The 14678-nt window shown below is 37.1% G+C and overlaps 1 protein-coding gene across 8 annotated transcripts in view; it reads left to right on the top strand.

Moving 5' to 3' along the window:
- Positions 1 to 14678, top strand: part of TNRC6C (trinucleotide repeat containing adaptor 6C) — a 110116-nt gene that overhangs the window by 15946 nt on the left and 79492 nt on the right. For all 8 annotated transcript variants that reach the window (XM_049811401.1, XM_049811405.1, XM_049811403.1 and 5 more), the window contains exons 2-3: positions 4932 to 5031; positions 5984 to 6005. In XM_049811401.1, coding sequence (XP_049667358.1) covers positions 4969 to 5031; positions 5984 to 6005 — 85 coding nt within the window. In that variant the 5' untranslated portion in view covers positions 4932 to 4968. The remainder of the gene's footprint in view (positions 1 to 4931; positions 5032 to 5983; positions 6006 to 14678) is intronic.

Raw genomic sequence — 14678 nt, forward strand, 5'->3', positions numbered from 1 at the left:
TAGGGACCAGCTTGACTCTTCTTGATTAATGACTGAGCCTAGATATCAAGGGAAAAAAGCTGGCACTTTTGAAGTCACACCAGCTCCATGCCTTCACCGGTATTTACTCTGGAAAGGTCACAGAGAGCTGGGCCAGAGAACGATGAAGCAGGAAACAAAATTAGCAATAGGCAGATGTGGCAGTTTAGTTTATCCATTCTAGTAGTCATGAAAACAGGGACTGCTGATGATATGGTGACTTCTTGCTTTATGTAGTATTCCCTGTATACTTCAGGGTATCTGCATTGCCATTTAGATTCTTGGCAATTTCCACGAAGCAATGCCTGCCTCTTCCTATGTGACAGTATTTTTCAGTTGTCCTGAATTGAAGCCTGCCTTTTTGTTAATTTTTTCATTCCATTTCATTGCCACCCTTCAAGCTGCGCTCTGCCTTCATGATCTCAACCACTTCTTACCATTTACAATCAGATTTTGAAGAACTTTCTAAATAGTAATTTTCTTTATTTCTATTTGAAGCTGTATGATAACTTGATTTTGAGAACTTGGTAGATGGTTACTTTGTGTTTTGTGTCTGTGCTGTCCAGATTCTCTGTTACCGCTTGTAAGGATGCACGGCTCTGTTAGTTCCTTCCAAAAAGCCTACTCAGCATGCTTTGGTGGCCTGCATTATTTGTCAGTTCATTACAATTCTCATTTAAAGATTTATTTTTTATGCTCCTCCCCACCTCTCATCATTATTTTGGGGAAAAATATGTGTGCAGAAATACATGATGCCCTGTTACATGGTGGGGAAAGTAAAAATCGGAGCAATACTTAAGCAATGGAATGAAATTGGCAGGATTTCTGTCAGTAACAGCAGCTTTCACAACTATCAAGGGAAGTTCTTTCCAGCATGAAGTAGGATATGAATTGAAGGTACAGGAGGTATTCCAGAATCAAGGTATGGGAGCTGTTCTCTTATCGGGCTAAACCAGGCAAAGGCATCTGTAGACCAAGATTAAGAATGCTATTCTGAAGCGGTATTCCAGGCAGTTTTCCTATGTAAATAAATAAACCTTCAGCATCTTAAATACATGCAAACAAAATTCATTAGGCTGCTAAGTTTGGAGCTATGTTACATGGAGGGACAAGAGAAACAGGTATCTGTTTAGTCCTCAGCTATTGCAGGATCTTCTGAACTATAAAACATTGTGTGGGTAATAACCTTGCATGTAATAACACACGTAGCCTCTACATGAAGTTTGTTTAAGAACACTATATTCTCAGAAGGTGTTATTGTAAAATCCTGTTAGAATGTCCCATCAGTGCTAATTCAAAATAACCAGTTGTGGCTTCAGATGTAAAAGCAATCCAATGTCTGATACCAACTAGAAAACTGAAGTTCTCACCTTAAAAAATAAAATCAGCCTAGATTTGTTAATTTTTTAAAAGGGATTAATAAGCCTTTCTGCAACAGGCATTGACAGAACATAGCCATAGTTCTCAAATTGTTCTGACCAGGACCTGCATTTTGTCTTGCTTTCCTATTCAGAGAGCTCTTAAGCATGTGTACTTTAAAGATAACCTTGGTTTAGGTTTGGATTTAATAAGCTAATTGCAACCTGTAAAAAAACCCACTTGATGCTATAGTAAAACTCTTTGCACTCTGCTCATAAAAATCTCCCATGATTCTGATACATCAGATCCATATATATGAAAAAGGCAAAATCCTACAAGTATATTCAAAGACACTTCTGGTTTAAATCATATGAGCTTTGTATTCATACATTTTTTAGCATGTTTCCTGTAATAAAGATTAAATTGTTGCTCAGGAAGTAAAACTGCAACACATGCCTTTGACAATGTAATCAAACTTTATATAGCAATGTTTTTATTGTTTTCCTTTTGTTTTGCTCTTAGATGACTAATTTCTGCCTAGAAGTGACAGCAAGAGTTGCCATCTGAGAGGCCACTTGGAGCTTTATTTCTATTTTAAGCATATTTAAAGCACATGTATTCAGAAGTGTCATTATGTAAATCAGTTTTGAAAATTGAACTCCATTAAAAATTATAGTGTCATTTTCTGAGTTAATCTGAGGCTATTTTAATCTCAGAAATGGAAAAAAACCAAACAACAACAAAAAAAAAACCAAAACCAAACCAAAACCAAACAGGTTTCCACTAGGAGTGGCACTTCTACCTCTTATGTTGTAATTGATGTGATAATATGGTAATAAAATACATTGTATTTTTAATGGAACAAAATGTTTGCACTTCTTTGATTTGGAAAATCCTCTGACATGGCGTATTACCTGTATAAGGGAGGGAATAACATAGAACAGTGCCTGGGAAATGTCAAAACAGAACCACCTTTAGAGGATAGAAAGGCTGGAAATAGAGAAGTTCATAGTGGAGTCCAGTCTCAGTAATGAGACTTTGACAGTGATGAAAGTTGATCCCCAACACTGGATACTTACGATTTGGCTGGACAGGGTGCTGAGCCATCTTTGTCTAGACCGTGTTTTTGCCAAGAAAGCTTGGACCAGATGATCCTTGAGGTCCCTTCCAACCTGATATTCTATATTCTGTGAAAGGAACTTGATATAAAATAAACAAAGGCGTAACAAGAATGTTGGGAAGTATGTACTTTCATAGCTTAAAGAAAACTTTGCAAATTAAGCAAAGTGCTGGTGGTGTTTGTGGAGTTTTTTTTGTGTTTTGTTTTAAATACTGTACTGACTGTTGAAAGGGTTTTAAATGCAATTATGATGTTCTGGAACAGCTGTAATGTCCTGGATTTTCTTAAGTACTAGCAAGAGGAAACCAAAAAGTTTCTTATTTTGCACTGACTTGTTTCATTCACCTGCTTTAAAAAACAGAAAAGGCTAGAGCTTCCCTTGGCAATAGCCTGACAGTTTGGGAGAGTTCACTTGAAGACATGGGTTTTGTAGAGTCTGATGTGACTAGAGTAGGGAGCACTAAAAATGAAGGGACTGGATGTTGTTACTTCGTAGTTACTTAAATCCTGGGAGCTTCTGTTCTTCTCTGGAGCTAAGGGGAATAAAGTCAAATCTATTAAGGTTTCAACTCAGTTTCTTTTGGCAATGTAAGTCATTGCTTTTTCCAAAGTCCTAGAACAATTCATTTAAAAGTACAATTTTAAGTACCCTTTCCTTAAGTGCAATATTAAGCTTGTGATGCCAATACCCACCTGCGACTCTTAAGAGCAAATGTTTCTCAAACACTGATTTACAGTACAATATTTGAAAGGTGGCTCTTTGAAATTGGCATAAAATCAAGCAGTCATGCAGATGATGAATTTTTGGTCATGGCAGAAAGTGATTCAGGTATTTAAAATACAGATATCTAATGCCACTTTAGATGTCTTGATCTCCAGTTGTGCACCAAGCACTTCCAGAAGTGCCTGACCTCCAGCTGCTATTCCAGACTCTGGGTCTTGCCATATCTGTCACGTCTGTAAATAGTTTGAGTGCTGTAAAGTGTCTAAAAGGGCACTATCACCTATGTTTAGACCTCTGAATTGCTTACTGTAATGTTTTATTGTTTTGGGTAACACAAGAAAAGGGAAGCTGTTTTTGGTTTAGTCTGGAGCACTGTGCAGGATGTCTGTAAGCATTAAAGCATGTACAGTGGGCAAAATCAATATTTTAAGGCAAGTGAAAAAGCCAAAAACCAGAATACCCTTCAACAGCCAAAACCTCAAAAAATGGACTACAATATTCCTTTTTTATAAAAAGGGAAGCTGTGTAAGAATGTGCAAACTTGTTAAAAGGAAAATAAAAGAAACAAAGGCATGGGGAATGTTTGAAGACACTATGTGCAAAATCTGAAGAGTATCTGTTTCTCCTTTAGGTAAAGAGCAGCCAGCACCTCCCCCGCAGACCTGTTGTGATAAAAAAAAAATTGAGCGAAGAGTTTTGTAACTAAAAAGACCTTTAAAAAAAAATATCCAAACAACAACAAAAAAAAAGGGCAGCGGTAGTCTGTAGGCTTTGGCAAGTTAAATGTAAAGCAATAATAACTTAGGCTAAAAGTGATCTCAATGAATAATTGGAAGACATCCAATCTAATAATAATAATAATAGTAATGGTTTCAGCCCATCAGAAACAGAGTATTCTCAGAAGATCTGTAAGGCTGATAAATGATTGGGACCTAAAGAGCTGTCAAGGAAGATAAAACAGTTATAGAGAAGTAAATTAATTATTTGCATTGGTATTTATTTGGAAGGATGTTGGGGAGGTTCATTGTTACAACCATTTATTATGTTGATGGACAAAGATAGCGTAGATAGTGAGGTTTCAAATAGATTTTCTTGTTGATTTGGGATAACTTAGGTTAAATTTTATCCAAGATGCTACTGGAACAGCCTTGTGTTGTATTCATGCAAATTCTTCAGCTAGACTTTACAGGATGAACACAAAATACAATGATTTGAATTAATCTGGGCCTTAGTTTACAACTCCTTGAGAACAAAATTGATGCATATGAGAAATTAATAGGGTATGGGTTTGATCAAAAAAAGAAAAATAGTTGGAAAATAATGTACTTGCTCATGATCTTTAAGGTATATTGTGAATCATACCTGTTGAAAGCCAGCAGAACTTGCATTAATTACCTGGGCTTTGTTCTTTTTTTCAGTTTTAAACTCTCTTTCTGTAGAATGTGCTAATATTAATCAGTACTTTTGAGTGATTGTGGAAAGAGGTTCCAAATAAAATCTATTCTTTCTGAATTTTCATTGTGTACTATTGTATTTGTCATTGGTTTCAATTTTGGAACAGCTTTTTTTAATGCCTGTATTACAGCATTAGAAACAGCCTTTTTAAAACATGAGATGTGTGAAGTTAGCAGTTTATAAGTATGGATTATTTACCTTCCTAGATAAACTTCATCTTACTGAAATGCTTTTCCTAACCTTTATTCTTATCAGGGAGAAAGAACAAGAAACACAAGAAGAGGAACATTTGATGGAAGAAAAGAAAAAGAAAAAGCAGGAAGAAAAGAAAAAGAAGGAAGGTGCTCAGAAAAAGGTTTGTTCATGTTTCTGTTTTAAATGATATATTCCCTTTTACGTGGAACATACAGATACTGATTCTGCGGCCTTCTGTGAATAATTCTGACGCAAGTGAGCAGTCCTGTTGACTTTGAGTGAGGCTGCGGTCAGAAAATCTCTGCAAAAGCAGTTGTGACAGTTCATTAGCACTCCCCAAGCTGCTTACCATCCCTTGATGTTAAGTTACTGCTCCCACAGCTGTGTCACGTGAATGTTCCTCATCAATGTCAATGCAAAGTTAACTGGATTAGTCTCAACTGATACTGAAGTGACTGTGGATTCCAAGGCCATTGCGCATTTTCCGTGGTGTGCATTTTCCTGCCTCATTTTCTGGATTACATGGTTAGTTTTAACCTTAAACAGCCCTTAGGGTGTGGATAGGAATTGATCACTGTCTTTTCCAGTATAAAAATTAGGCATCGTAAAAAAAAAAAAAAAAAAAAAAAAAAAAAAAAAAAAGGGGGTAGATACCAAACAGATAAAAAAAAAAGAAAAAGACAGGTCTTCATAAAATGTGCAGTTAATCTGTGTAAGCTAATAGTGTGTATGGATTCCAAGGGATACTGCACAAATTCAGGGAAGTTAACTCTGTTGAGTGTTAAAAAGTTCATACACATACTGTTTGGTTCAGGAAGTCTATGAACCTCAAGTGACAGAAGGCTGGCTGGGTAGATGGGGGTACTATCATACTGCTTGCCATGTTTTATACTGTCTCTTTGGTATCTACTTTTAGCTTCAGTCAGACAAGGGTAGCCATTCTTACGTTCCTAGTACATGGAGTTAAATTAACATTCTCCAGTCCTTCATTGGAACTAGTGCCTGATTTATGTAAGCAGTTTCTGCAATAAGTTAGACCTGCAGCCCTATAATTATTACGTATCATGTTGGACATTGACTAGTAGTTGATTTGTTTTGTTCTTTTCTTTCAGGCTGCTGAACAAAAAACCAAAGGTAAATTCATGTTTATTCTGTATGAACCATTTGATATTTTTGTAAGTTTGTTTAAAAAATGTGCTTGTACTTTTTACTCTTTGTGTCTTTTTAATGGGGAGATTAACTACTAGGATAGTTCTGTTCTTAAAGTTTTGTTGGAGGAGCTGACTATATGTTGGGATTCTCAGCATAAGCTTTTTCTTTGCTTATCTTGCTGGGTATTGCGTGACACCTTTTTGACAAGAATATATGGATTAAATTTCTGTGAAACATAACCCAACATATGTCATCTTTTTTTATCTAATGTCAAGACAGATGTAGTTTTCCATTTAGTTGTTAGTAGTTTTTTATCTATTTCAAAGACAACTAATTGCCACCAAAAAGTTAATCTCTCCCCCTGCATGCACGATTCAGGTCAATTTAGTGAGTAAAGTAAATTCATTGAACTTAGGAGAAAGCTATTTCCTCCACCGCCACCTCTGCCTTTTTTTCTTTCTGGGTGGGTTTTCTGCTTGACAAGTGAATTGAACTGGTTTGCAGCATGGTCCAGGAAGGGGCAGAGATAAGCAAGGCATTCTCCTTTTTGGGGCAGTAAACTCCTAGGTGACCTAGGAGAAACATTAATGAAGCTATGGCCTTAAAAAAGGCGAGGAGGAAGGAGGGTCAAGGTAATGCCTCTCTTCCACAACTGTTGGCTTACAGTTATTTTATCTAGTCTGTCCTTTGATTTACATGGCACCATACATAACTGAGGGCTGTGGAACAGTTCTGAATGAGTTAATATGCACTGTTATTTATTGCTGGGTAATTAGGTGACAGACAGGCAAGTAGAGCTTCCCAGATTCCCAAAGCCTGAGAGTTAGAGAAGAGCCAAACCTAACATATGGGTTTGACAAAACAACTCATGTTTCAAACACTTTTTATATATTTATACAGCAGAAATTACTTCTTCAGTAATACTGAAGTCAGAAAAATAGAGTCCAACTACATGATGAAGAAACTGTAACAAGTAATTTATTGAAATTCTGTCCTTTTCTTTCCAAATTTTTCTTACGTGGAAAGTGTGAAATCAGAAAATTTTCGTCTGAATTCTGTTGCCCCACCCACTAACACCTTACCTAGTTTGTAACAGTGAATTTTGCTTTCAGGAGGAGAAGGTAGCAGAAGTAGCTAAGCCCCTTGAAATCTTAAGTACATGAAAAGAATCAGAATTAAGATACATCAGAGCGATTTCTATCTAAATGGAGTATTTCTGTTTCCACAGTATTACGTGTTTTGTTCTTTGCATCAGCTGGTTTCTGTGTGAAAAGGTTTCACTGTTCTGTAATGTATTATAATGACTTTTTAATACCATAATTCAATGGCAGATGTTTTTGCTGTCAAAGTAACTAAGTTCATTTTCACCTGTTAATACAGTGGCTCTTCGTTTCTGTTAATATTGAAACATGGTGCCTTCTGCTTTCCTCTGTGGGATATTATTATTTCTGTCTTTGTTGTGACAGCTTTGTTTTTAATTGCTTGAAAATGTCAAGTTTAAGTTTTTAAAAGTAGCATGATAATAACTCGGTTTTTCTGGTATGCTTGTGAGTTCGTTTCTTTCAAATTTAGGGACTGTGTTTCTCCATCTGTTTGGTTTTTTTTTGGGGGGGGGGGGGGGGGTCAGGTCCGTTATCTTTGTATTTAAGTGTCCTATGCTACTGCTGTGAAACATGAATTGGGAAGACCACAACAGTACGTAAAGGTAGTTACGTTAAAGATTAAGCAGTTCTGGCTTTTATAGTTTCATCTATCAGAAGCAGTAATGCACCTTTTTGTAGTTGGGCTTCATTGGGAAGAGTTGACCTGGCCTGTAGAGAAACCAAACCTCCCCTGTTCATATTTAGTACAAGGGGTAGTGGTTATTTACAGTCATATGGATGACCCTTCTAGTTTGCTTTGGCAGGCAACTACTAGTTGCTTTTAAGGTTGGTCTGTGGGAATGTTTTATTTCCATTTTATGGTAATGTTCTCTTACATTTCTCTTTCGGAGAGATGTACACAAGCTTATGATAGGTAGCAGGAATTTCTTAAAATGTAGAAAATACTAATTCTAGATTAATGAGGAAAAAATTGGCTGAACTTTTTTCATAGAATATTCAAAGTTGACTGTAAACTTTAACGCAGTACTGCATCAAGTATTTTATTTTGATACATTTTCAAGGTTGAGTGACAAATGTTACTACAACTAAAAGGCAACACAGATTATCGTTGAATTTAGTTCATTTATTTCATATCTGGGACACAGCAATTAAATTCATTGTAAAAACAGGATGACACAGTAAAACTGGGTGAATTGACTGCAGCAGGTACTGCATGCCAATGTATGGGATGTATTAAATCGAAGATTAAAACTGAGCTGGAACTGAACCTTTTGCAAAATGTTCCTATACCTAGATTTTGGTATGTGACTTCATGTAGCTGCTTGTGGTAACTTAGAAAAAAAATTACTTCATTTTATGTATGTGTCATTCAGTTCTGCAACTGAGTTGCTATAGCAATGAGAGATGCTTACACTGTTTGGGTCACATTGGAGAAAAGTAAATTATACAACTGGAGGTGGGATATGGAAGGATTTTTCAGTTTCTGGTTTTCAGCTGATTGGAGACAATATGTTTATACCATTTCTTGTTTGCTCTCAGCTGTATTTTTGAAGAAGGCACTTTCTTGAAGTAGCTAGGATGGGACAAACAGTGGGACTTGATAAGCAGTAGGAAAGGCTAGCCCTTTCAGTTGGCTTATTCTGTACCAGAAAACAGAAATGCTGTGATCAAGGTGCTTTTTAATTTTTTAATTAATATTAAGATTTTCATTTATTTCTCTAGAACAATGGAAAACGTAGAGATACTGTCCTATCTAATAATTAACTTGTATGCTTTGTATGTGTAGTTATAATTTGCTGTAAGATGATACTGGCTGTTGCATGTTCAGTTGCTGGTGAGGCCTCAGGAAAGAGAAACTAGTAAGGAGGAAAGAGGTTTCCTGTGGGTGTGTGTATATGGCGTGTTGTCAGTTAAATATTGCTCTGAGGCCTCTAGACAGAGCTGAATGTTTCCATTTGTGATGTGGAGCACAAAACCCTTCCAAAATAAACATGCATTTCCACCAATAGAGGAAAGGTATGTGGCTGCTTCTGGAGTTACTGGTCCAGGGGTAGGAAGTGCTCCCTTACACAGCTCTTGTGTCTATTTAAACAACTTAAATTATTTTTTCTGTTTAAACAAGGATCCAAGTCTTTTAAGTCTTCTCTACATAAAAGCTTCTTCAGTTTCTAATTTCTTTCTGCAACATTGTTTGCCAGAGTATTTTTGTTAGGCTGAATCTTTTATAAATACCCTGTTGGCAACAATTCTAGGGAATGTGTGAAAGGAAAAAAGATTGAAGAGCTGATAAGTAGCTGAAATGTTTCTCAATTACTTGAAAACAAATGAAAGTTGTCTTCCTGTTCAGCTGGAGAGGAGCGCTGCGAAATTAGATGAGGTGGGAAATGAACATGTTTTTATTGCGCGCTGTGCATTGTACTTCCATGTTACTGTTCTTTTATGGTAATTTTTTGAGAACAGGGCTATTGAGCACAGCCTATTAGAGTTTATTTTAAATGTGTAAACTCTTGCCAGTTTATATGCACTTGATAAAGAAACTTTGTATATAAAGGCTTTTGTAATGAAAACATTCAGCTGTAACTACCAGTAAGAGTTTTGTGCTGTATGGTAAATAGTCACTAGTATGGTAAATGGCTGTTATTTAATAGCTACAGAGGACTTCTAAGAGAGCTATGCTTGTGATAAATACTATGAGGTCAACGCATTTTGCTGCCTACTTTTCTTTTAGCCATCTTGCTGTAGGTTTAGTCAGCACACAGGTGGTCAATTCCTTGACTGCTTTACTTCCATCCCAGCTGAATGCTATGCACTTAGTCTAAAATGAAATTAAAGTGCTGTTATAAAATAGCTTAAGTGGTTTGTTACTCAAACATCAGCCACGGTGATTGAAAGGCAAAGTATCTGTCCAGTTCTCCAGCATTATCTACAATGAAGGTAAGTGTTCAATCAGCAAACACAGACATAAAAAGAATTGAGTCTATACCATTTTTAGTCTAACATAGAAAATATTTTGGTAAATATTTGATTTGCAATGTTAGTCTGGAAAATACTTTTTTCTCTTTAGTCTAAAGCAGAGATGGCCAGCCTCTGCCACTTTGAACTTCATGATCCTGGTAGGTCTGTCTTTAGCATTTTCATGGCATGGGACCAGGAGGAGAGATGGGTGCTTTCCAAGGGGAAAATGGAAACTTCAGCTCACTGTTTATGGGGTGAAGCAGGATTGCAGAAGCTGGAATAGTTAAAATGATCCTGGGATTCAGAAGCCTGTCTCCAGCACTGCCCATCCTCTTTTAAAGTGGTATGATGGATCCTGAGCCAAGCATCATTCCCTTCTGCTATGGTCTGTTTCTGGAGCTTTCCGCTCCCCCAGACTGTCTGTGCTGTGTGTCTTGGGACTCTAAACTGTATGATGATCTTAATATGCAACTTGCAGAGTCAGGAAGGTTGTCTACAGACTGAGAGATTATTCTACTAAGGTAGACGCTTTAATACATTTCATTTTGGGGGACTTAGAAGAACAGAAGGCATTTATGTGGTTGCTTGATAAACCATTTGTGGTGTCACAAATGTTGGCATACTTTCTTCAGATTCTTTTTAAATTAGCATAGTGTTTTTTATACTACAAGCAGTACTGTATATTTTGTCTGGAGGAACGTGGTCAACTCTATTGTAAACGGGAGTTAAAAGGAAAAAAGAGTGCACGAAAAGATCTGAGATCCTGTCTGCTGCTCTGGCATTTCTATTTGGATGACAGAATTAGTGGCTTACCTTTCTTCAAAGCCAGGTATTTTGATTTCCAAATCAGCCATGTAGATTGTTGCATAATTTTAAATTGGTTCTTTACTTACCCTGCCCAAATGGGCTGTTAGAATGTTCTCTGCTTGTACTCATTTGGATGTGAATTACCTTCCTGTAACCTATACTCAATTCTGCTCATACAGAAGTGCAGTTTTATGTACATTGATAATGTGCTCTTTCTGGTTGTGGCAGTTGTTACTGATGTTTAATGGTAGTTCCATAGGAAATAAGGAAAACTAAACTTTTTAGAGAATCTCATCAGTATTTTAAGTAGAATTATGACAGTGTGTAACACAATCAGTCTTTAAAAAAAAAAAAAAGTTTTGAGTTTTTCTAGTTTGTGTCATATTATTGTAGGAACCAGCAGAGGTTTTTACATAACACTAGGAAGTGTTTCAGCCTACAAATCAGGTATGATTTACAACAGACTTACAACCTCTGACTCATTTGAGTATTTATAGCTTATGCTTGAATATCTGCCTCTGCCATCTTGTTAGTTAAATGCTGTGTTTGTACGGAACTGCTGAACATTGTAGTGACAAAATGTGCCATAAATCATCATTGCAGAAGGAGGGGGAGCACTATAATAAGTTCTTCAATTAGATCTTAATATGCAGTCATTTGATAACCTAATGATAACCTATTGCCATACGTTAAGGCTTTATAGCACAAAAATGTTTTCTTTTTGATAAACTTTATCATGGTGGTGTTTTGCTATTATAAGCGTCTTTAAGCAAACATGAATTTGTTCTTATAACTGGCTGAGATATCGCTTCTCTGATAGAGAAGTAATTACGATTTTACAATCTGCAAAGAATAGAGTATGAAGATAATTCATAGAGTCCCTGATATAATACTGGGTGAAAATACAAAAAGATTAGAGCAGACAGGAGGAGAAATTTGCATAGTCACAGAGACAAGCAAGAAGAATGAGCTGTGAGGCTTGGAGTTAACCACTACAGAAAAAAACTTTGGTTTCCTGATTATCATTTCAGGTGGGATGGCTGTGACAAGCCATGCTGAGTTTCTGGTGGCAGTAGTTAAGTGCTTTTTAATATGCTTTTTGCTCTGACAAGTGTAAGCAACATTATGGGTATCTTGAAATCAACATTGATGTTACAAAGTGAAGAAGGAAAATTTAAGGTAACAAGTAAGTATATGGATAATCTTTACTAAACTTAGCAGCTATATTTGGCTTTCTGACCACGTTCTGTGTTGGTCTTGCTGTTTTGCTAGTCAAAGGTGTCCAACTAGAGATTAGTTGTGGCGTTGAGAATTGGTGTCTTTTTGCAGGAAAGGGGGTTTGTCAAGGCTGGACACCCTGAGCCCTGCAACCAAGGATTGACAGTTCTGAAGGTTTAACTCTTCTGTAGCTCTTGCGAAGCTGTAGGCTCTTTAGCTTTCATATAAACACCCTTTTCGGACAATGAGACACCAAAACATTTAGTACGGGTTTTTGGCAAAAACATTTCTCTCTTAAAAACAAACACACACAAAACTCCAGGGTTATTTGAAAATAAAACAGAAACCATGAGATATTCTTCCTAATGTGCTCCTGTCCTGAGCTGGATTTAGAGGACAGCTGCCCCCTGAAGAGATGCAGAACACTTCGACGTCTTTGCCTGGAGTTGCTTCTTTGCCTTACCGCTCAAGTAAGCCCCTCTAGTCCCCTTCAGTGGCTGCCTTGTAAGCTTTGCAGATTCCTTGTCTGGGAATAGAAGAAGTAGTAAAGAGCTCAAGTCAGAGATCTTTGATATTCTTAGTACTCCTCAGAGGTGGTCTCCTTAGAGACAGTTTGTTATAGTTTGTCATCATGCAAATTTAGGCATGTGCTTATAATATAAATACAGATAGAATATTGCTCTAGTCTTCCATGTGGTTTGCCTTTTCTCAGTTTCCTCCATTGGGAAATGATCTGGGCTTATCAGATTGAGGATGGTAACAGCCTGACCTATATATATGTAGTTTTAAAACTGGGTGAAAATGGGAGATTTCAAACACTAGACACAGTTAATTGAAAGTATTTTTCAAATGCTCTAAATGTTGTAAGGGTTGATACCTTGCTTGAAGGCAGCAGGACTACATGCTTTCATCAGATTTCTCTTTACATTGTCCATTGTCGAATAAATTTAAAGCCTGGGACATTATCTCTACAAGAGTACTCCATGAGAGAATAAGAACAAATTAGATAACACCAGTTTGGCTTTTCTCATCTAGACCTAATTGTCAGGGTGCCCCTTGGTGGTAATGCCACTCAGACAAATCCCTGGCTTGCTTTCTGAAAAAGAAAACTACTGCCAATACAGTTGTTGACAACTGTATATTCTAGAGTATAAATTTTAACACAGCTACACAATGATAATAGTGGTAGTTATCATCAAACTGCATGCTGTTTTATGGTTATTTATCTGCCCATAGTGTGTGCTTTCATACTCCGCGATAGACCGCTTTTTCAGTAATGGGCATTGCCTAATGCGGTATATTTAAGCATGTAGACTGTGAAACAGTCAAACTGCTACCCTTTCTGGCATCACGACAGTTCAGACAAGAGCTTATATTCTGTTCTTCTATCGGTCTGCTTATCAAATAACTATTTTCCAATTATAAATCGAATGTTGTCTCATACTTGTCTGTCAGAGCATATATGGCCCAGTATTAGAGACCAGATGCATTTTTCCATTTTAACATGCCACCACTATGTTCAGTATGTACTGATAATAAGGGACAGGGAACACCCACACTGCATCTCTTACCTTTTTTTACCCACCCAGCAGAGTCTGAGGTTTGTTTTCTTGGAAGTGGCTTTATAGCACAGCTCACCTATTTTATCAGTGTGGTCCTCCTTTACTTTCTGAACTAAAGTCCGTCATTTGCTTTTACTCTTCTTTTAAAGAAACATGTAAATGAAGGCAGTTTCTTGTCTGTCTTGACTGTCTCAGGTCATTCTTTCATGGGAAACTGTGTTGGCTGCTGTGATGCCTTTTCCATGAAAATCTATCAGCTTTGATTTACTTGCAGTGTGCTGACTACTTTCTGTTATTAGATTATCATCTTACTACCTGGAGGAGGCTTGTATCACATATAAATATAGTATCTATAAGAACTGCAAACCATAAGCTTGAAGAGAGGTTCATCAGGAAATGTATTAGCTCTGTTTGGTACTATTGTTTTGAGATACATGCCAGTTTTCTAATGTTTCTTCATCCCTTCCTTGGGAAGGAGGAAACCAGCTTTGAACTGTAACACTAATACATGCTCTTGGGGTAGTTACTCTACAAATGCTGAAGAGGTTTATCCTGGGAAAATGAAAACATGTTTTGATTTGATTCTTTTACACTGTGTATGAAGCTTTTGGCCTGAGGGACCTTGTTGTTCTCCTGTTGACTATCTGGTGTTGACATTCCTCTGCTCTGAGAACCTAGGCTGCCTCTTGACTTCCCTGTGTTTTGCTGGATTATTTTAATGTTTTTCCTGAATTGTTAAAAGGTGATACTCCATACTTTACAAATCCTACAGGACTACTTAAAATGTCTGTTTAACCAGCTCATACTCTGGTAAATGCTCTGAAGCATTTTGGTCGGGTTTGCATGGTGCATCTCATCTTTCAGGTTATTCCTGAACTGGTTTAGGCAGTGTAGTGTGCATTAGCATCCCAAGAGGTGGCTGGGCATGAGGCTGATTGTAGGTCCAAGATCACGGTGAGAGGAGGTGATTTTCTCTTTAAGCATCCTGCCCTAGCTTTGTGGCATGGCAG

The sequence above is a fragment of the Accipiter gentilis genome, chromosome 10 (genome assembly GCF_929443795.1).
Source record: "Accipiter gentilis chromosome 10, bAccGen1.1, whole genome shotgun sequence".
Taxonomy (NCBI): Eukaryota; Metazoa; Chordata; class Aves; order Accipitriformes; family Accipitridae; genus Astur; species Astur gentilis.